The following is a 20257-nucleotide window of genomic DNA, read 5'->3' on the forward strand; positions in this document are numbered from 1 at the left end:
CCAGCTGAAATCCGTGAGTTGCTGCTTTGCACAGGTCGATTTCTTAATTGATTGAGCTCAATTTCACAATGAGCATGGGGGTTGGTGCTAAGGGAACATTTTCTTTTTAAAATCATTTTATTAGGGGTTCATAGAACTCTTATCACAATCCATCCATCGTGTCAAGCACATTTGTACATTCGTTGTCCTCATCATTCTCAAAACACTTGCTCTCCACTTAAGCCCCCGGCATCAGCTCCTTTTTTTGGGAATAACTCTTGTATCATTTCTGACAAGTGCAGATCCTCGCCTCTCAGATTAAACCCTGTCATAATCGTGCAAGGGGAGAATTGAGGGACTAACCACCTGGTGATTCTGGGCTCCTTTCATTGGATGCCCACTAAGCCAAGGTTCCCCCCCAAGGCCCAGTGACCGCCATTTCCAGAGACTGAATCTTTGTGGGACTGGATAGCCTTGTCTTTCTCCCGAGGAGCGGCTGGTGGTTACACATTGTTAACCGGGTAGCCACCCAAGTGGTAACCACTACGTCGGGCAACCAATGAACTATGAATTCTCGATTTCCCAACTTTGTTCCTCCCATTTCTGGGTTCCTAGTAATTCATTTATCTTTTTAAAAACCTGGGTGCTTACTCATTTATACAAAGCTCTGCTTTACACACTGCATCTCGTTGAAGAAACAAGGAAACCATCATCACAGACCAGAGAAGACGCAGAAGGCCACACTATGTCCTGAATGAACGAAATCGTGAACAATGCAGAGCTGCCACTCAATACATTTCCGTGGAAAACTGCGCGTGAGGCACCACCCCAGGCAGTGTTCGCACAAGTGCGGATGTCGGAAAAGGCCAGTCCTGGGGCTGCCGCTGGGCTCGCAGTCCAGACAGAACGACGGCGACGACGAGGGGCGCGCAGCCGAGCGCCGGGCGGGCGCTTCACACAACTGGGTCCTTTTCTCCCACGCCGGCCCGGCCCCGGCCCGGCCCGGGAGTTTGTCCACAGAGGGAAGGCCCGCCGGCCACCGGGCGAGAAGAGCCCAGCGTTGTCCAGGTCACGGCCTCGCGACAGTGGCGTCGGACCGCGAGGATTCCCCTTTCCACGGGCTGCGTACGGGCGGGGACGAGCGGGGGCGGCGGGAGCCCGGCCAGGGCCCCGCGGGTGGTCCAGGGATGCGTGGACCGGCGGTTCGAACCGTCAGTCAGGGGGTGGGGCGGAAATCAAAGGGAAGGAGCCCATTGGACGGGGCAAGCAGAGACACGCCCCCTCCTCCCGGCCGGCCTCTGTCCCCTCCCTCTCCCGCACGGCCGCCCGGACCTTCTCATCTGCTCCCTTTGTCCCCACTGGCCCCGCCCCGTGCCCGCGCCCGAAACGGGACATCCCTCGGCGCGCGACGAAATGTGATTTAGGCACAAGCGCCTCTGGCCCCGAGACGTGCAGCCCAGCTTGGCACAGAGTCTCCACTTCTTTCGCGCCCCCCTGCGCTCGCGGCCGCTTGGTCTGCGCCGCCCGCCTCCTCTGTGTGCCGGGCCCGCCCGCACTGCGGGGGAGAGGCCCGCCCCCGCCCCGCCCCCGCCCCGCCGCGCGGCCGCCCCGCCCGCCCCGCCGCGCCGTCTCCCTGGGCCACGCGCGGGCTCCGCGGCGCGCTCGAGCCGGGCGGGCGGGCGACCATGGCGCGGCGCGTGCGGAGGTAGCCGGGCGGGCCGCGGAGACCGCCGGGGTCGCCATGGCCCGGCGGCGGCGCCGCGCCTGCATCGCGCTCTTCCTGGTGCTGCTTTTCGCCTTCGGCACCCTCATGGGCTTGCGCACGCTCAAGGCTCCAGACGGACTCCCGGCGCAGGGCCCCGGCCTGGAGCTGGCGCCCTTTGAGCGGCGCCCGGAGGGGCCTCCCGCGCCCGCCGCCCGCGCCCCGGCCGCCCCCGCCGCGCCGCCGCCCCCGCCGCCCGCGCCCCGCACCGCGGGCCCCGGCAGCCCCCCGGAGCCGGCCCCTGCGGAGGCCGAGCCCGCCCCGGGGCCGAGTCTGCGGGTCTACTCGGACCTGCACGCCTTTTACTACTCGTGGTACGGGAGCCCGGGGCGCGAGGGCCACTACATTCACTGGGACCACGTCATGGTTCCGCACTGGGACCCCAAGATCTCAGCCAGCTACCCGCGGGGCCGCCACATCCCTCCCGACGATTTGGGCTCCAGCTTCTACCCGCAGCTGGGGCCCTACAGCTCCCGGGACCCCGAAGTGCTGCGGGAGCACATGACCCAGCTCAAGGAAGCCGCCATAGGTGAGTTCCCGGTCCCGACGACCCAGCCCCCTCGCCGGTCGACATTCCCACGCCCCAGCTCGCATCAGTCCTTTGACCCGACTCCCTTCGTAACCAGGTGGCTTATGCCTTCCTTTCCACCCTCGTTGTAAGCCACCCACTGGGCACCATCCCCACTCTCCCGCCTTCAGACCCTGCCCACCTCGGTCCTTCTGACGCCCCCACAACTCCAGGTCCTTCCATCGGCAGAGCGGCGCCGGGAGGACCAGTACAGTTTGCCCCAGAGCTGTCTGCGCACTGAAGGCAGCCTTCCTGTAGGGTGGGCTTGTAGGTTTGGAAGGGCCAGTGAGGCCTGGGGCGGTCTCTGCCCTCATGCCAGGTAAGGCCAGGGCAGCAGCCCTTCCTACGTTTGCTGGCCACACGTAGCGCATGACGGGCCCTGCTCTGTTTGCAGTGCATGGGCCCAGGAGCTTTTCAAGTGCCCTGCTGGTAAACGGGGCCCTGGGAACCTCCGTTGCTAGCTTTGGGAGGCTCACTTGTTTCAAAATTTGCCAGATTCCTGCAGCATTTGGTAGTACCTTACTGTTTTCTGGAGGTTTGTAACCAACCAACCAACCAGACTGCAAGAGGCAGGGTTGAAAATGCCTCCGGGCTTTACAGCCTAGAGCGGCAGCCTTCAAACGTGTTAGTCCTAGGAGAGACAGAAAGAATGACTTCTATTCAGCCTCTCTCCCCCACGGAACCTCAGGGGTGCCCACTCTCCTCAGGGCTAGGTCTGTGCCTTCTAGGTGGGTGTGCCAGTCCACCTGCTTCCCTTTGTTCTTCGAACACACTCGAGAGCCGGCTCCTTCGCGGCCTGTGCTGCCCTTGCAGCAGCTGCGCTTCAGCACCTTGGTGTGGACAGCTCCAAGCACGTGGCTCTGCAATCTGCCCCTGGTCTTTCAGAAACATGCGTTTGGGTGTGTGCTAGAGGGGAGAATGATCTGTTAAGGGGCACCTCTGGGGTCTCTGTGTTGTGCACAGGCGTCCTGGTCCTGTCTTGGTACCCACCTGGCATGGCCGATGATAACGGGGAACCCTCAGATGACCTGGTGCCTGCCATTCTGGACTCTGCCCATGAGTACAACATCCAGGTGAGTCTCCAGGCCCCTGCTCTGGATGGCCACCCCTCTGCACACGGTTAGCGCTTCTGCACTAGTTTTTGGCTGGTGCCCAGAAGTGGCAAGTACCTAGCAAGGGTGGCATTGGCAAGGGTCCGAATCAAGGGTACCTGTGGCACTTAGGTTGAGCACCAACAAAACAGGGAAACCAAGTGTAGGCCAATGAGAGAGCAAACATCATCTCTACTAATGAATGACAGATGGCAGGTTGGAGATTGGTGCCGGAGTCAAAGAGGCGTGCAAGCCGAACTCCAGCTTGTACACACAGCTGGGAGGCAGTGCGGCCTCAAGGAATAGGGCATATGTGCTCTTGGCAGGTGAACTCTTTCAAGAGGACGGTGTGAGGTATGTCTCCCGAAAAACCAATCAGGTAAGCCACCATGCTCTCTAGCAAAGAGATGCCCACGCCTTCTCCTGAGCTTGTCACCGGCATGCTTAGTTAGCCCAGCACATGTCCCTCTGGGCACCCTTCTGAGGCTGCTCTAGTGCTCATCTCCTGGAGTTGGCACCCTGTCTGCCATCTTGCAACAGCCCATTGGTGTGATTTCCAGATGTTCTGCTGTGGGAGGTGTGCAAACATCTTAAAGGCCAGGGCTGCTTTCTCCACTGGCTCCCATCTGATTGCCGGTTCTTAACCAAGTCATGGCCAGAGCCTCATAAACTGGTGGTTTCAGCCCATCAAGAATGTGGGCCCCGGGAAAGGTTTAACTCCTGACTGGTAACCCTTCTGTTTGTGACAGGTTGCCTTCCACATCCAGCCCTACAAGGGCCGGGATGACATCACGCTACACGACAACATCAAGTACATCATTGACACGTAAGATGGCTTCAGGGGGCTGGGATCTCGGTAGGAATCAAAGTTGAGGGTGGAGATAGGTTTGGAGGGGTGGGTCAAGAGTCAGGAGAGAGCAGCTGTTTGTTCCTTAGCAGCTGTCTTCCAATGGGAGTGCTGGGCTGGGCACCAAGCAGCTGGGTTTAAATTCCAGTTCTGCAGCTTCCAACCTGTGTCCAGAGGGAAGGCTCTTAACCTTTGAGTCTTGTTACATGAGTTAACCTAGGTGGAAAGTGGTTTGCCCAGTACCTGGCACATATCACCCACTCAAAAACAAACACTTGAGACTCTTCCAGAGACTGACATAAGCTCCAGTTACACAGAAGCTGGTAACAAAGTTTCTGATTAGGCAGAGTTGACATTCTAGTGTGTGTTGAGAGTATAGCAGTGTTCACAGTAACTAAATAGGGAAAATGTAATGTTTGAGATGAAGAGCCATCTCTGCAGAAATGCGGGGGGGGGGGGGGGGGGCGCAGGCAGGAAAGAGGTAGAAAGAGGTTGGTGTGACCATGGAGTAGATAGGCCAACGTAGCTCCAGGGCCAGACCAGGTAGGCCAGACTTTCTAGGTCACAGTAAGGAGCAGTCTGCTTTGATTCACATTCATAAGAGAATTTGGTGTGGGGAGGCAGGAGACCAGTGAAGCAGCCATTGCAGCAACCCAGGTATAAGATGGGGCTAGCTTCGCCTAAGGTAAGTGGCATGTGGATGAAGGACAAGTCTGGGAGATGAGGAGAGGAAACAAGTTCTTGATGAGAGACAGAGAGTCTGACTCCAGAGGCGCATCAGTAGTAGTGAGCTCACTTGCAGCTGGTGCTCTGCTACAGCCAACTCAGGCTCTTCTTCCTCCTGCTCTGCAGGTATGGTTCCCATGGCGCATTTTATCGCTATAAGAACAGCATGGGCAAAAGTCTTCCCCTCTTTTATATCTACGACTCGTATTTGACGTCCCCTGAGGCCTGGGCCCATCTCCTGACACCAAGTGGGTCCCACTCAATACGCAACACCCCCTACGATGGGGTCTTCATAGCGCTGCTGGTGGAGGAGGGGCACACCCACGACATCCTGGCCGCTGGCTTTGATGGCATGTACACCTACTTTGCCTCCAACGGCTTCTCCTTTGGCTCCTCCCATCAGAACTGGAAAGCTGTGAAGAACTTTTGTGATTCCAACAACCTCATGTTCATTCCCAGTGTGGGGCCCGGCTACATCGATACTAGCATCCGGCCCTGGAACAACCACAATACTCGGAACAGGGTCAACGGCAAGTACTATGAGACGGCCCTGCAGGCGGCCCTGACGGTCAGGCCCGAGATTGTGTCCATCACCTCTTTCAACGAGTGGCACGAAGGCACGCAGATCGAGAAGGCTGTTCCCAAGAAGACACCAACTCGCCTCTATCTGGACTACCTGCCGCACCAGCCCAGCCTCTACCTGGAGCTGACCCGCCGCTGGGCAGAGCACTTCATCGAGGAGAAGGAGCAATGGTTGATGTGAAAGGCCTGGTAGGGCTGGAGGCCACAGGGTAGGGCTCAGTGGAGAAGGGACAGGCACTCGCTCGCCTGTCCCTCAGGCAAGTTGCCTGCAGTTCTGCAGTGACAGGAGGGAGAAACAGCAGTGGTCTGGAAGGGCAATGGCAGCAGAGGCTACGAGGTAACTGAACTTATGAGCCCAGGACCCGGCTCTGAGTCAGGGAAGGCCTTTCAACAGAATGCTTCTAGCTCTGAACTCTGCAGAGGCAGGTGCTGTAAAGGGTAACCATGCCACCAGTGGGCCCGCCTGCAAGGCTGTCAGGGCTCTGGGCTAGCAGGCATCCTGTTCTCCTCTGCCACCCTGATCCCTTCAGACCTCCTTCCTAAGTTAGGGAACCATATTAAAGGGGCTTCAAAGAGTTCATGGAAAGATCCCATCATTTTTTCATTGCCCCAAGAATGTTTTGAAGCCCCACAGTACTTGAGAGTTCCTGAGAGGGAAGTTCTAGGTGTAGGACCCTCCCCGTAGGTCCCTGAACCCATTGGTCAGAAAAGGAAAACACAGGGCCTCGCACATTCAACACCTGACCAAGGTCCTTGCTGTGTGCTAGGTGCTGGGGGCAAGCGGGAGTGGGGAGGAATTTGGCCACGGGGCAGTTCCTGGGCTCAAGCTCACAGCAGTCAGCTTTGCCCCATTAGATGTGGTCTTGTAGCCATGCCTGAGTATAGCTGGAGGCTTCTCAGTTTTACCTAGTGCTCTGAGAAAACGCCTCCATGCTCTGGAGGCTCCACTCCCCGGAAGACAGCTGTCCTCTTCCTCTGGCCACCACTCCCTTGAGTCATTTCCTGCTACTGTGGTCTGGTATTAATGTGACGCTGAAGCACCTGTCGTGTCTCCCAGGAACTGAGGTGTAGGATGGGCTATGAAGAATGGGTTTGCTTAATTACTAGTTCAAACAAGACTACTAGAGGGAATATATAACAACCAGTATTTAACTACAAATAAACTAATAGGCTACTGTAATGGAGCCCCTCCGATAGCCTGGCCACATTCTTAGACCTACCTGAATATATATGTGCATTGCACTCAGAAGTCTGTGGACTCAAAATGGAATTCCAATTCTGGTAACTGGGCACAGAGGAATGGGGAGCAGACCCTGGTGGTTGTGGGGCAGCAGGTCCCGCTGGGTCACTCACAATGACCTGGATGGAGGGCAGGCTTGGCTGGGCGGCATGTAGATGAGCTGAAGACATGGAGGAGTGAAAGGGCTGGATGCTGACCCGAGTAAGTTGCTGAGGTCTCCACACTGAGGCTTCATTTTACACACATACACACACACACAAATTTGAAATATAAAAATTATGGAGACAGGGCGGTGGAGCAACAATGTAACCTGACTCAGTAGATCTGAAGTCTGATCTGTATATCCAGAGCCATAAAGCCTTTCATACACCTTGACCCAGTCATTCCACTCTAAGGGGAAAATTTGAAAGAAAAAAATAAATTTACAATGTTTAACAGCAGTGTTGTTTTATATTAAATGCCCAACAATGTTTGACACATAGTATACGTGTGTAGGTAAACAGCTGTTGAGTAAAATGCTGGATTGATAAATTAATAAAGCGTAACAGGTACAAACCCCTATCAAACTTGCTGCCACAAGGGTTGATCCGGACGTGGTGACCCTTGAAAGACTCAAGCCTGGCCAGTGCATTACCAGTGGACCTACATTCTTCCTGACTGCATCTTGGTCAGCACTGCACCACCAGGGCTCCATTTACAAGGCACAATAAACCATGGATAAGAAGGAAAAACAAACAAAAAAATCTTCATTGGCTGAAAATGGCAGAAATTTGATTTTCAATATTCTTTCATTTGAATTCCACTATCCCCGCCCCAACTGAGCAGACCACTGGACTAAAAGTGTGACCCTGTGGTGGGCAACCCGGGAAGTTGGAGTGCTACTTCCTTCCCCCTTTCCAAGGAACCAGGTTTGACCTGGTGCTCCAACTTCATCTTAGCCTGGTTTCCAGTTTCAGGAGCCCAACTCCATGGCTTTGGTCCCTGGGACTTGTAAACAGCACCAACACCTCCTAGCTGGCTTGGTCCTTCAGAAACTACCGCCCACCAAGGAGGCAGCGCTCACTACATTTCAAATTCTATTTAAATCTTTTTTTTTTAAAAGAAAAAACCAGGACAAAAAATGTCTCCCTATATACGTTTTAAATCTTTATTTTCCAGTTTTGACTGAAATATGTGACTGAAGATAATAAATATATTCATCTCTTCTTTCGTAAAGCTAATCCAGTAACTTCCGGAGTCTGGTTGATAGTGTTCAACACAAATCCCGCTTGAAGCGGTGAGGCTAGTGCTGTAGTTCTAGTGGCCTCTGCAAACGAGGCCTTGCCAGCCACCAGTGGACAGACACACAGTGTCCACAGCTACCCTTGGGCCTCCCTCTTCCCAAGTCTCACGAGCAGGGTTCAGCGGAGGGGAGCAGCCCGTACTTCTGTTGGAGGAGAGCCGTGGTACTTTCCAAGGCACTGAAGAGGAAACGGAGAAAAGTTAGGATCTGCCTTCTCAAACTCACTGGTCTTAACAGGCTCTGTTCATCCAACCCTTGGGGAAGGCCTTTTAGATCACGAAAAAGCCAGCAGAACCCAGCAGATTTAGTCCCCTGGCACCCACTTGGTGGCCCCCCGTGACGACCCCCACCGAATCCAGGCTTGTTCTCTACTCACCAGCCTGGACGGATGATACCAAACTTCCCAGGCACAGACAAGTCGACCACCGTGGAGCCGAGGCGGTATTCTGGGCTCTGGCCATCTCCAAGTGGTCCCCCGTCAATGACCAGGGACAACTGCGGCCAAAGATCTTGGAACTCCTGAGGAGAGGAGAAGCCAGAGATAGGACCCCTGAGATCTGTAATGACATTATACTACACGCAGGGTTGCTAAGACGGAGGCCCTGGAGGTATGAGAGGCCACATTGTTCTCTGAACAGAAGACATTCCCTGCTGTCACCCCCCCCCCCCACTACCACCTTCCTAGAGCCTGAAGGAGCTCTGGGGGGGTGCAATGGGGGAGAGGACATTTGCTCCCACAAAGCTGATGACCTAGGGGAAAAAAAGCCTGTGGGAGTCCTTGCTCCACAGTGTCACTGTGAGTCAGACTGCTTCAGTGGGGGAGGACATGGCTGCAATCAGTGAAGGGGAACGCTAGCCCTGAGCTTTCCTCAGATCTGTGTGACCTTGGGAAAGTTACTTCAGCTGCATCTCTCAAACAATGGAGGTGGGCTCCCTATCATGCTGGGTCCTCCTGGCCACAGCCCTCTGACCCTGCACCTCCGTGGAACTCTGGGGCGGCAAGCAAGCCTTGTGGGTGTGGGAAGGACACTTCCAACCAGACTGGATGGTACTGGAGTTCTCAGTTGGCGCGTGCACACCCCCCTGGCGCCTCCCTCCCAAATGAAGATACAGCAGTGCCAGTTCTGGGCCTGACAATTTGGCATGGGAGAATAATAAAAACTAGCTACTGTGCTCTGAAAAGCTGAGAACCCATACCCTTGGGCACAGCCACCGGGGCCAAGGAAAACCTGCTGCATATGAAAGTGGATCACTGAGCGCTCATCTTCCAAGGCCTCTGGGATCACCTCCTAGGTCTGGGCTTGAGAACCCTCATCTTCTTTTTGTGTCCCACCCTTAAGTTAAAAAAAAAAAAAGTAATTCAACTCTCTAGTGTCCTCAATTATTTTGAGCCAGGTACCTGGAAAAAAATCCTTTCTTCAACCTGGCTTGTGGCAGAGATGATAGCAGTCATAAATTCGGAGGGGAAAATCTGGGCTTACTTCTTAGGGGCTACATCACATGGAATAAGTGATTTAAACTCGAGGAGCCCTACCGTACTCAATTGTCACAACTTTCTATTCAGTAACTGTTGACACCTGCCACCCCCACCCCCCAAATGTGGCAAGGAATGAAACAAATTATATGATAATCCCCCCGCCCTTCATGAAGACTTAAATGCAACAGACAGTTGCCATCCAGACTACCTGGAGACCCGAGGTGTGTGAGAGCAGACCTGCGCTCCGCACGTATGTATGTGGGGTTTTCGACAGCTGTTTTTCAAGGGACTGCCAGACCTTTCTTCTGAGGAGCCTGAGTGAATTCACATCTCCACTCTTTTGGTTTACACCACCCAGGAACAGTATAAAAACAGAGAACGTACAGATACAGATCCACTCCCACCCCCCACTCTCAAACTGTACACAACCTTGGTGAGAATCTTTAATTTTGGGTTTCCCTAACCTCTACCCGACTGCCAACTGGGAAGATTTCTACCCTGGGACCAAAATTGCTAACAGTGCGTTGGTTCAGAGGAGATGGGGTTTGGCTAACTCTCACCTCGACATTCAGAGAACTGGGCTGGGAACTGAGGTTGGCACTGGTGAGTGCAAGAGGGCCCCCAAAGACCTGGGCCAAGTCCTTCATGAAGGCGTGGTCAGGGATCCTGATGCCCACAAGCTGTGAGGGAAGAGAGGAAAGGGGCCGTCAGAAAAGCTGGGAAGGGTGGAGGTCCCCATGGGTGTGAAGTGGCCCCGAGTCTGAGCACACCCACAGTAAACTTGACTCACAGGAGTGAAGGGGTTCAGGTCCTTGTTGAGCCCCTCCGAGCGTTCCATCACGAGGGTGACTGGTCCTGGCAAAAGGTCTTTTAGTAGCCCCTCAGGGACCCTCACGTGGCAGTACCTAGACACGAACAAAGGGTAAGCGCCTGAGGAAGGGGCTTTGGCTTGTTTCCCAGTATCACCTGACCAACTGAGCAAAAGCTAGGGACCTCTTGAGGGGCACCCCACAATTTGGAAATCCCCTGCCTCCTATCTCCGGGGCTGCCCCAGTTGCACATCATGTTCCCTGCCTTAATCTCTCCCAAGGCGTTCCCTGTTAAAGTTACCAGGCCAGCGTCTTTTCTTATCATGAGATTCTCCTCCTCGGCCGAGAGCACAGGGCCCCAGCCTCCAGTTCTGGGCCTGGCATACGCTGAAATATTCGATACATATTTCCAGTTCCGGATTCCTGGGTGAGCTTGGACAAGCCCCTCCCGCTCTCTCCGCCTCAGTCTCCCAAGCCTGTCACCGGAAGCCCCTCCCGCGGTGCCGCCCTCAGAGGGGCCGGGGCCGGGCGGCCTCACCTGTAGACGTCGGCCACGCGGCTCAGGCAGACGGCCAGCGGCTTCACCTCGCTGCGGCCCTTGAGGCGGTACACATCTTGCAGGGCCGCCGAGCAACTCGCCGAGCAGGCCAGGCCGTACAGCGTGTCGGTGGGGACGGCCACCACGGCGCCGGCGCGCAGCTCGGCCACGGCGGCCCGCAGCGCCTCGGTCCAGCCGGCGCGCTCGGGGCTCGCAGCCCGCACGGCCCCGCTCCCTGGGAGTCGCAGCAGCCGCGCCCCCGGCGCCACGGGACCGGCGCTCGGGGGACGAAGGAGACGGCCGCTCCGGGCGGAGCCCGCCGGCCCCTCACTCAACCCCAAACTGGCAGCCACAGCGGCCATCAACCCCCTGCACGGACCAGCCAAAGACATCCGCCCAGGCCTGCTTCCGGGAGGAAGTGACGCGTCCAGTGAACTTCCGGCCCTGGAGACTCGGCCCCGCCTCCGCGCCGGGCACCTTAAAGGGACCGCGACCCCCAAGAGGATTGAAGGAGACCGGTGGGGACGGGGCGGGGCGCAGCTTGGCGGAGCACTAGCTCAACGCTGGGGAGGGGGTCGGCCGAAAGGGGGGCGGTGGTCGGGCCGCGCAGGCGGAGATGGAATGGGGTCCCGGCTCGGAGTGGTCAAGGGGGTGAGAGGGGGCCCGACGGGGAAGGGGCGGGGGAGGGGTCGGACCCCGCGCAAGCGCGGGCCCTGACTGTCTTCGTCTCTCCGGGGCAGGGAGGCTGCCGGCGTGGACCGTGGGAAGGCGGGGCTGGGGCTCGGCGGGAGGCCACCCCCGCAGCCGCCCCGGGACGAGCGCGCCCAGCAGCTGCTGGACGCGGTGGAGCAGCGGCAGCGGCAGCTCCTGGACACCATCGCCGCCTGTGAGGAGATGCTGCGGCAGCTGGGCCGCCGGCGCCCGGAGCCGCCTGGTGGCGGGGTCAGTGCCCACTTCGGGCTGGGTGAGGGGTGGGGGTGGGGGTGTCGGCCGACGGGCTGAACTTGCTGAGCTCTGGCCCTCCCTGGAGGGTGGAAGAACGTCTCCGCCGCCCTACCCCCAGCCTTTTACAGGCCAGAGAGGATGTGAAAAAGTTCAGCGCTATCCAAGTGCAAAATGCAGGGCGTTATCCAAGGCTCTAGCTCCCAGCCTTACTCTCTCCCTTTCTTTCCAACCAGAATGCCGCAGCCAAACCGGGAGCACAGCCCCAGCCGGCTTTCTCCGCCAGAGCTGGCTTTCCCAAGGATGCTGGCGATGGAGCTGCGGAGCACTGACCGTGCCCGAGGCGGGCACCCAGACTTCTCTCCCTCTCCGCGGCTGGAGGTGGACTCTGAAAAAGGCCCATCAATAAAAGGGCCCAGCTTCCCTGGCGTGGCTGGTACTTGGCTGGCAGCTTGGGGTGGCAGAGCTCTGCTTGCAGCTCTGTTCACTCCCACTTCATCCTGGCTGAAAGCGGTTTTGTGCTTTGAAAGGTCGCCAACAACACCCAGTGTGATTGCCTGACTTTGGGCAGGCCAGCAGTGCTCGCTGGCATGATCTGGTCTGCTTTGGGGGACTTGGTGGTGTTACATGTCCATTTCATGCTTTGGGGGCACCTAGCCCCACAACACACCTTCAGCAGAGCCTTTATTAAAAGGAATCCTACAGACAGACTCTTGGTGGCCGATTTTTTTCCTTCCTACCCGCTCTTCCAAGACTGATGGCTGGGGCGGGGAAAAGGCTGAAAATTGCCAACCTTGGGCCGGGCTGGGAAGGAATGCCACAGATAACGACCAGATTTAAATAAGCATTTAATTACGATCTCATTAGTATTTAATATTGCTTTTTTTCAATTCCAAAAAGTTAAATTTTCAATTCTTAGCAGATATTTTAAAGTACAATATTAAGTTTTTACAAAAGGAGCAATTAAGCAAACACCATTATTTCACATTCTTCAAAAATACAAATTCATATTGACTTTTTGGGGGTGGGGAGGGTTGAAGGTTTCTTCCTTTGGAAGTACTGAACCTGGAACGTTTTCATATCGCTCAGTGGAAGTCTCTTGTTCCCATGTTTCACACTTAAATTAATTTGATAAGCTATTATTACATAATCCAAATGAACATAGTTGGGATTTAAAAAAACTGTAACCTAGACCATCGCCCAATGGGCTAGTGAGTGTCCCAAAAGAAGGCTCTTGCCTTTCCTGGCCAGAAGACCTCTGCCAATATCTCTTGTCTAGCCAGCTTCCCCAAACGGGCGAGTAAGAGTTCAGAGGGAAAGGGAACAGCCATCTTGGAGCCCCTACATTCTCAAACACAACAAAGGATGAGGACTCTTGAGCCAACCAGAACCTTCCAATGAGGCCTGAGAACACAGAAGGGCAAAAGCAGCCTCCGGCTTGGCACCACTAAAGGATACTGCAAAATACACCCCTGGGTTTTGGTGAAAAAAGGTTTTATGAAAAATTGTTTTCCCATAAGAAAAAGAGTAGAAACTGCATTGAGCTGAGAAAGTGACACAACATTATCACCCGATTTTTGGCCCAGCAGCACACTGCCAAAGGGGCAGTGTGGTTTTTTAAACCACGCTTCCAGTAGAAAATCTTGTACTATGTACACGTTAACACAAAGATCCAGTTTAATTTGCATTTTCAGTGCAAGACTGAGAAGCCCTCAAACAGAAGAAAATGCCCAGACTGATCTATCCACTTCCCCAAAGGGCATGAGAACACAGGACCCCGTCCTTCTTGCCCCCACCCCCTTCCCCTGCAAAAAACACACCAAGAGGAAGCAGGCTACTGGACCAATCAGAAATATGGATGATTCCATTGTGCTGCCTCCCCTGCTCCAATTATTCAAGAATGGAAATTTTCCTGTGTTACAAGACTTATTTGCATAATATTGGCTGAAGTGTATTTTTAAACTTCTCTATTAGCGCGAGAATGTGAGATAAAATCTGGGGAGGCGTGGGAGGGGGTGGGCAAGAAGGGAGAAAGGTGAAAAACGGATTACTAACAGCTTTTGTTTTCTGGATTTAATGAAGGTCGGAGGCTTTTTGCTGAAGGAGCCAACAGGCAGTTTGGGAACAGTCATGGAAATGGCTCATGATGCACCCCCCCAAAAAAAGAACAAACATATTTCTGATTGGTGGTATGGAAAAATTGTAAACTCTTCAGCAATATGGTTGCAGTTGCAGAAATGGATGGTTTCAGACACTCTGGAGCTGTCTCTAAGAATAAGGGCACTGGCCATAACAGGTAGAAAAAAGTCTAGAAGGTGCCAGGCTTCTGCCTAGGAACAAGCTGCTCCTCCCTTTCAGGCGACACTTGGTTATGGTGAAGCAGGGAAAGCTGGCAAGGAACCAGAAGACCTGATGAGAAGGGCCTCTACAGTGGGCAGAAGGAAACAGGCCACAGCAGTTCTTCCGAGAGCCTGAAGGGGCGCCTGTGGGGCCCAGGGGCACGCTTGCATAGATGAGCAGTTTCAGAGAATGCATAATATAATAGTGTTTCCCTATAGACCGCCTCAGAGTACAGGGTAGATCACGAGTTCAAACAGTGGCCAGGCCAGGGCCACCTGGGACAACAACTGGCAAGCTACACATATTGCACCAGGTAAGTGCTTTTCTTTTCACGCCTCAATTTTACTTTTTATTCTGAGCAAAAAATAAAACTTTGTGGAAAGTGTATATATATATACATACATATGTATGTATGTATATATATGTATATATACATAAAAGAAATTGCAGCAATTGGGTTAAAGATAAAATAACCTAAAGTGCTTTTTAATTATTTCTTAATATACCAACATGAGGTTCTGCAAACTTGTCTCTCTGGACACATTCAGCATTACACAAAGTCTCTCAGGAAAACCCACCCAGCCCCTGCCATGTTCCCCCCCTCAATCCATTGCCTAGACTCTCCCATCTACTGAGCCTCTTGTCTTATACCCAGAGAGCTGTTCACACCTTAAGGTCCATCTTGGCCTTTCTATCATCTCCTTCCCAAAGTGGAGTGGGAATGGAATTCTATAAATGACCCCAACTCCTATCACTAAACTAGAGATGCCCCCATGAGATGGGTGGTGAAGAAGCAAGATTCCACCAGGAAAGGTCAGACCACTTTCCCCAACACCCCACTTCCTCACTGCCTGGGGAGGGATGTTCACTAAGGCAGCTGGGCAGTGCCAATCAGTCCGCTACCACCTTCCTAAGCCTGCGAACTCTGAGCCCTGGTGTTGACCACTGCCTTGAAAGAGGCAGTCTATCTGGCCAGAAACAGACACTGGCCAGGTGGAAGTGGTTAAGGTTACTGTGGAAAGAAAAGGTGGCTCCGCCTCTGCGCGCTCAGCTGCATGTGAGGGTCACTGGGATTCGGGAACCCACCTTCTCTTTCTGGCACCAGCTTAGCCAGGGGCGCTCTCTTCTCCTCGGCCCACCCCAAGGTCCAAGGTTGCAGACAAAGGGAAGTTACTGGGTGGGAAAGCCTACCCCTGACAACCACTCATGGATAGTGTAAGCACATTTCCTGATTTTTTCCAAAAGCTAATGGGAGCTGATAGTGCTCCCCCGACTTCTAATCTAGAGCCATCTTCAGAAGGCAGATCCTTCCATTTCTCCAACTAGAATAAACACAGTTTCACCATGTTTCCTTATCACCCTCCATCTTTCAAGAGCCACAAGCCATTGATCTGGGCAGGGCCCAACATAAGCATTAGGCAATAATTGAAACCACTGACCGCTTCAATCGCCTTCTCTGGGCTCCTGCCCACCTCAGCTCCCAGGGAACCAGAACCACACGTGGCCCCAGCTGTTCTGTGGAGAGGTCACTACAGCCCTCCTTACCGCTGTAGCGAAAACAGCAAAGGTCCTGCCTCAAGCCACTGTTGACAAGGTAAGATTCCTCCTGCCTCCCTAGCTTCCCCTGAGGTCACCAGACTCCCCAGCCTTTACGGGAGGGGAGTGCAGAAGACCCAAAGAAAACCACTGCTCCTGACTGGACTGCTGGGAAGAAAAACAGGTGTGAGGGCTCGGCCCATTGCTCCTTGCGGCAGTTAACAGCATTCCCACCCCGGCCCGGCCCTCTGCTCCAGGTCCATCCTTGAACATGCCGGTTAAAGACAGGGCCTATGGCTCCAAGGTCAGCAAGCTGCTCTGAGCACCACCTCGACAGTCCCTGAGTAATGGCTCAGAGGCTAGGAGGGGGGCCAGTCTGATGGCTTCCCAATAGGGAGTGGGAAAGGCCAGCAAAATAAGGCTTGCTCTCTGCAGGAGAGAGAGCAGCTGCCTCTGAAAAGCAATCCTGGTGGCCGCTCTCGGGAGGTGGGTTCTTGTGGAAACTCTCAAGACACTAGCCAAGCCACTTGTGGGAAGCCTTCCGTTTAAGGAGTGCAGTTCATATTTTAAGAGGCAATGACTTGAAGCCAAAGACAGACAGATGGGGAGAATTCTATACAGAAGTCAGGGGAAAAACCCAAACATCCACCCCACCCCCACCCCAACACAACCCAATAAAACATCCCAAATGAGAACTTATTGCAACCCTTCAGGCTTTTTGGTGGATGGGGAATTTTTTTGTTTTACCCTGAGTAGAAGATCATCGTTGTTTTTTTTTTTTGGGGGGGGGAGGTGTAGTTTGCTTGTTTTTGTTTAGAAGCTGTAGGCCTTAGAGGAGCAGACCACATCCAGGTTTGTTCTGTGGCAGGCTGCATGCGAACCCCACACAGGTGAGGGCTGGGGCGGGGAGGGACCTCACAAACCTAGATAGACACGGGATCCCGACACTCGGCCCGCCAGTACCACCTTTCATAAACTCCCTGAAATCAGCACACAGTCCTCAGGAAGCAAATGCACCTCAAGATAGGGCAAGCCACTAACCAGGCCTGGCCCAGCCCCCCACGTCCACACCAAGACAAAATCGGGATGTCCCCCCAAAGGAAACTCACTGGATGTGGGAAGCCCTGGCAGCTGAGAGAGCAAGAACCAAGAAGGCCAAGACTGTAAGCAGGGAGGGCGGGGAGAGCTGCACATACCCCGGGGCAGAGAGCAGTCTCCCCACTGGCCTCCGGGGCCCTGCCAGAGTCTACGGGCTAGACTTCCAGGGCCCAATGTGCTGCAGCTGGCTGTGGGGTGAGCCCTGCACTATCCACCCTGACTCCACAGTGCCAAGCGCAAACTACACAGCCACCTCACCCAGTTCCTGTCCAACTCACAACTGACCGGACTACCCTCTCTGCCAGAGGGAGGGCCTGGCCCCAGATCCAAAGACCCGCAGGGAGGCCCCGCAGGGAGGAGCAACAGTCAGCATACTGATCTCAGCAGCCCACACCACAGGCCGAGTGCAAGCAATGGGCAAGATCACATTGACGGAAGCCACACCCTTTCATTTAGAATTTTTATGCGTACGGGTAACCTTAATTTCCATGTTCACATGACAAGAAGCAAAAGTGACATACAGTGCAGCCAAAGAGTTCATTATAACTTAGCTTGTTTTGTTTTTCCCCATAGATTAGTTCCTTAGATGGATCCTCCTGGGATGTGAATAAAGAAAACACGTCTGAATGTCAAACGGTAGGCTTCTTCATTCTTCAGATCACTGACCCCACGATGGCAGGCGGTGCACCTGTGCCTCCTGCTCGCCCTCTCCCCGGGGTGAGCGCACACAGGCCCTTCACTTGGAGAAGCTGCTGCTCAGACCCCTCTCCTCCTCCCCCTGCAGTAGTGCTTCAATGGGGATCAGGTTGGACGAGGTGTTCAGGCTCTGGAGGGACAGAAACTCTGACATATCCATGGCACTTAGCGGATCCGTTTGCGGGTCTGAACGGGTCTCTGCTTGTCTGTTTTGCTCATGGGAAGAGGGTACAGTGGAGGATGACGGGAGGGAGGCTGGGGGGCCGGGGAAAGTCTGTGGGGGGAGCTGCAGGCTGGGCACCTCAAGAGGCTGGGCGCTGGGCTCGGGCAGGGGGGGCGACGCGCAGCCCTTCCTCCTGCTGGAAGTCCGCTCCTTGGCAGAGTCCCGGCACGCACACTGACACTGACAGGCCTCCTCTTGTTTGATGATGATCACCGGGACACTCAGGCCAATCTGCTGTACTGAGCTCCCTGCGAGAGAGGCGAGAGAGACTGCTCTTCAAGCGGCTGCAGGCCAGGGGCAGGAGGGCAGGGCAAAGAGCAGACACTCGGACGGCTGAGTGCCACAGAACGGTGTCTCTACCTCTTTCCTATCTTCTCCCCTGAAGCAGTCCTCATCCCACTACAAACACCCGGAGCCTGCTGCTGTCTTGGAAAAGACACTCTCAACACTGCCCAGGAGTTGTTCAGGCTTCTCGCCCCAGACACATGGACGGTTGGCTTAGCTTCCTAGCACCGGTGGCTGGCACATTACCAAAAACATAAAAACCCAAATAAACTGAAACCCACCAGCAGGCCTTCCGCTATACTGCTGGTGGGTGTGAGCCGCCAGTGCTTAGGGTAGGACACTCCCAGGGCCCCGTGAGTGCCCGGGGGCTCTTGGACACATGGTGGGTGTCAGCACATCTCCTTTCGCCTAGCCAACCTCCTGTGCGTGCATGTCTGCACGCGCATGTCTGCACGCGCATCCTCTCCTCTTTGTGTGTCTGTGTGTCGTGCAAGGGTGCACTCTGAAACCAGCCAGCTGCCAGGTCTCCCCAGGATTCCAGGGACTGCCAGACAGGGAAGGGGTGAGAGTGAGGAGGTCCCAGAACTGGCACTTGGGCACAGCCACAAGTCGAAACTGGGGGAGCCATTTAATCTCTCCAGGCCTTAGTTTCTTAACAGGCGAAGAGACAGTTTGTCTAGAAGGATCGCCCGGCCCCACGCTCAGTCTTGGGGCCAGCTGGCATTTCTTCAGCACTGCAATTAGAAAGAGGCCAGTGAACTGAACACTGCCCTCTTCGGCGCTAGCTGTGACCCACTCGGGGCTTCTGGCTGCTTTGGACAGGCCTGTCTGTGAAAGGGAAAGACCTGCTAGCCTTCCTGTGAGATACTCTACGGAGTACGCAAAGGGATGTGGCAGATGTAACTGAGGCTTCATGAAGATGGGTTTAAAGACTGGAGAGACGCGATGCTGAACGCAGGCCCTGCGGTCCCCATTACTTACCTGTGCTACTGGCTACTGGTACGGCAGTGGTAAAGAACACCTTCTCAACTTTAGGTGCTTGCTGCTGGGGGAGAGAAACAAAACATGTATGGCCCCTCAACTGTGACAGATCCCCAAGCCCTGAATGAAGCCGAGGGGCCCAGTAGGACAGAAAACCTCCGCGCGGAGGGAGGTTTGCACTGAATGCTGTCTTGTTCGAGCTCTGACATGAGGTCACTGCCCTGTTTGACATTCAGTGCTGACAATGGGGCCAGTTCTGTACTCACTGCTTGGCAGCCTCCCCACTGCCTGTTCCAGTCGTTCTGTGCCCCCTAGAAGCTCGTCCGAAATGGCTTTTCCCCGGCAATGTCTTCTCAGAGAGAGCCCAGGGTCAGCTTCCCTGCCAGGCTTGCCACAACTCCCCACCAATACTCCTAGGGGGTGGGGGCTGAAGCCGTCGAGCTGGCCCTCGGGATCCCCCTGCAGGCTGCACTCAGGCCAGGCCGCAGGGGCCTGTCCGGTGCTGTCCCCCACTGCGAGCCATGCAACCTTGGCTTCCCCACCTGTCCCTTGGGGTGGAACCCCACGAACTTCCAGAGGGCCCTTTGGGGGGAGTTAAGTTAGGCTATGTCTGAGGAGCACTGGGTGCGTGGAACACAGTCTATAAACATTCAGTACACACCTGCCATCATGGAAACCGGGCCTCCCCCATCCTGCCCACAGTCACCGTGAGCAGGGCAGTGCACTGCCCAGTAACATGGCTACTATCTCAGAGGTGCTTTTCCTTTGATCCCTTGGAGGAATGAAAAGCACCCAGGAAGTGGCTCTCGGGTGGATCTGAGAGGGAGAGGGCGGAAGGGCTTGGCCAGGCTGCTCCACACCGAGGAGAGAGGAGTCGGGAGCACTCGACTACAGCAACAGGCGTCATGTGGGTGCCAGGCCGCTCCCCCAGGCACACAAAGAAGTAGCTGATAAGAGGGCCCGAGGCTCTGGCCCTCCGAGAAGGGAAGTCCACTGTCTCCCCAGGATTGCTACTCCACACCTGGAACACAAGCCCTCTCACTCTTTTGCTCTAACCACCTTTCCAGTTTGTCTCCCGCTGCCTACACAGCCTCTTACCTAGCACATCTGTTAGCATCTAATTCCTCTGCGTGCTTCAAGGCGCCCCCTCGGTGGCCACTCTATGGCATGTCCTCCGGATGGGAGTCCGCACAGTGCAGTAGCCCCAGCACCTTTGCCACTGAGGAGCTCTGTGGCCTCGGGCTAGTCACGTTCC

At 55.1% G+C, this 20257-nt stretch overlaps 4 protein-coding genes across 7 annotated transcripts in view; 2 read left to right on the forward strand and 2 right to left on the reverse strand.

Annotated features, from left to right (window-relative positions):
* Nucleotides 1–1706: 1706 nt before the first annotated feature.
* MANEAL (mannosidase endo-alpha like) lies at nt 1707–7230 on the forward strand. 2 transcript variants are annotated; one of them, XM_075554091.1, is made up of 4 exons: nt 1707–2270; nt 3273–3382; nt 4150–4226; nt 5100–7230. In XM_075554091.1, the coding sequence occupies exons 1-4, from the start codon at nt 1721–1723 to the stop codon at nt 5734–5736; spliced, it is 1374 nt and encodes a 457-aa protein (XP_075410206.1). In that variant the 5' UTR covers nt 1707–1720; the 3' UTR covers nt 5737–7230. The 2 variants fall into 2 exon arrangements, with proteins under 2 accessions (XP_075410206.1, XP_075410212.1); XM_075554097.1 differs by having other exon boundaries at nt 5377–5538.
* Nucleotides 7213–11380, reverse strand: YRDC (yrdC N6-threonylcarbamoyltransferase domain containing). Its single transcript, XM_075554105.1, has 5 exons — nt 10902–11380; nt 10345–10459; nt 10115–10234; nt 8454–8596; nt 7213–8255 (listed from the first exon to the last, which is right to left on the reverse strand). The coding sequence occupies exons 1-5, from the start codon at nt 11291–11293 to the stop codon at nt 8183–8185; spliced, it is 843 nt and encodes a 280-aa protein (XP_075410220.1). The 5' UTR covers nt 11294–11380; the 3' UTR covers nt 7213–8182.
* C1H1orf122 (chromosome 1 C1orf122 homolog) lies at nt 10915–12553 on the forward strand. Of its 2 annotated transcripts, none has more exons than XM_075554117.1 (3): nt 10915–11419; nt 11642–11843; nt 12080–12553. In XM_075554117.1, exons 2-3 carry the CDS (start codon nt 11796–11798, stop codon nt 12173–12175), a joined length of 144 nt encoding a protein of 47 aa, XP_075410232.1. In that variant the 5' UTR covers nt 10915–11419; nt 11642–11795; the 3' UTR covers nt 12176–12553. The 2 variants fall into 2 exon arrangements, with proteins under 2 accessions (XP_075410232.1, XP_075410229.1); XM_075554114.1 differs by lacking the exon at nt 10915–11419 and adding an exon at nt 11430–11552.
* A 143-nt stretch (nt 12554–12696) lies between these two features.
* Nucleotides 12697–20257, reverse strand: part of MTF1 (metal regulatory transcription factor 1) — a 47692-nt gene continuing 40131 nt past the window's right edge. The window contains exons 10-11 of one of the 2 annotated variants that reach the window (XM_075554080.1): nt 19003–19063; nt 12697–17984 (exon numbers count right to left, since the gene is read on the reverse strand). In XM_075554080.1, the coding sequence (XP_075410195.1) occupies nt 17554–17984; nt 19003–19063 (492 nt within the window). In that variant the 3' untranslated portion in view covers nt 12697–17553. Of the gene's footprint in view, nt 17985–19002; nt 19067–20257 lie in introns of both variants that reach the window. The other variant, XM_075554075.1, reaches the window with a different exon arrangement.

Source organism: Tenrec ecaudatus, chromosome 1 (genome assembly GCF_050624435.1).
Source record: "Tenrec ecaudatus isolate mTenEca1 chromosome 1, mTenEca1.hap1, whole genome shotgun sequence".
Taxonomy (NCBI): Eukaryota; Metazoa; Chordata; class Mammalia; order Afrosoricida; family Tenrecidae; genus Tenrec; species Tenrec ecaudatus.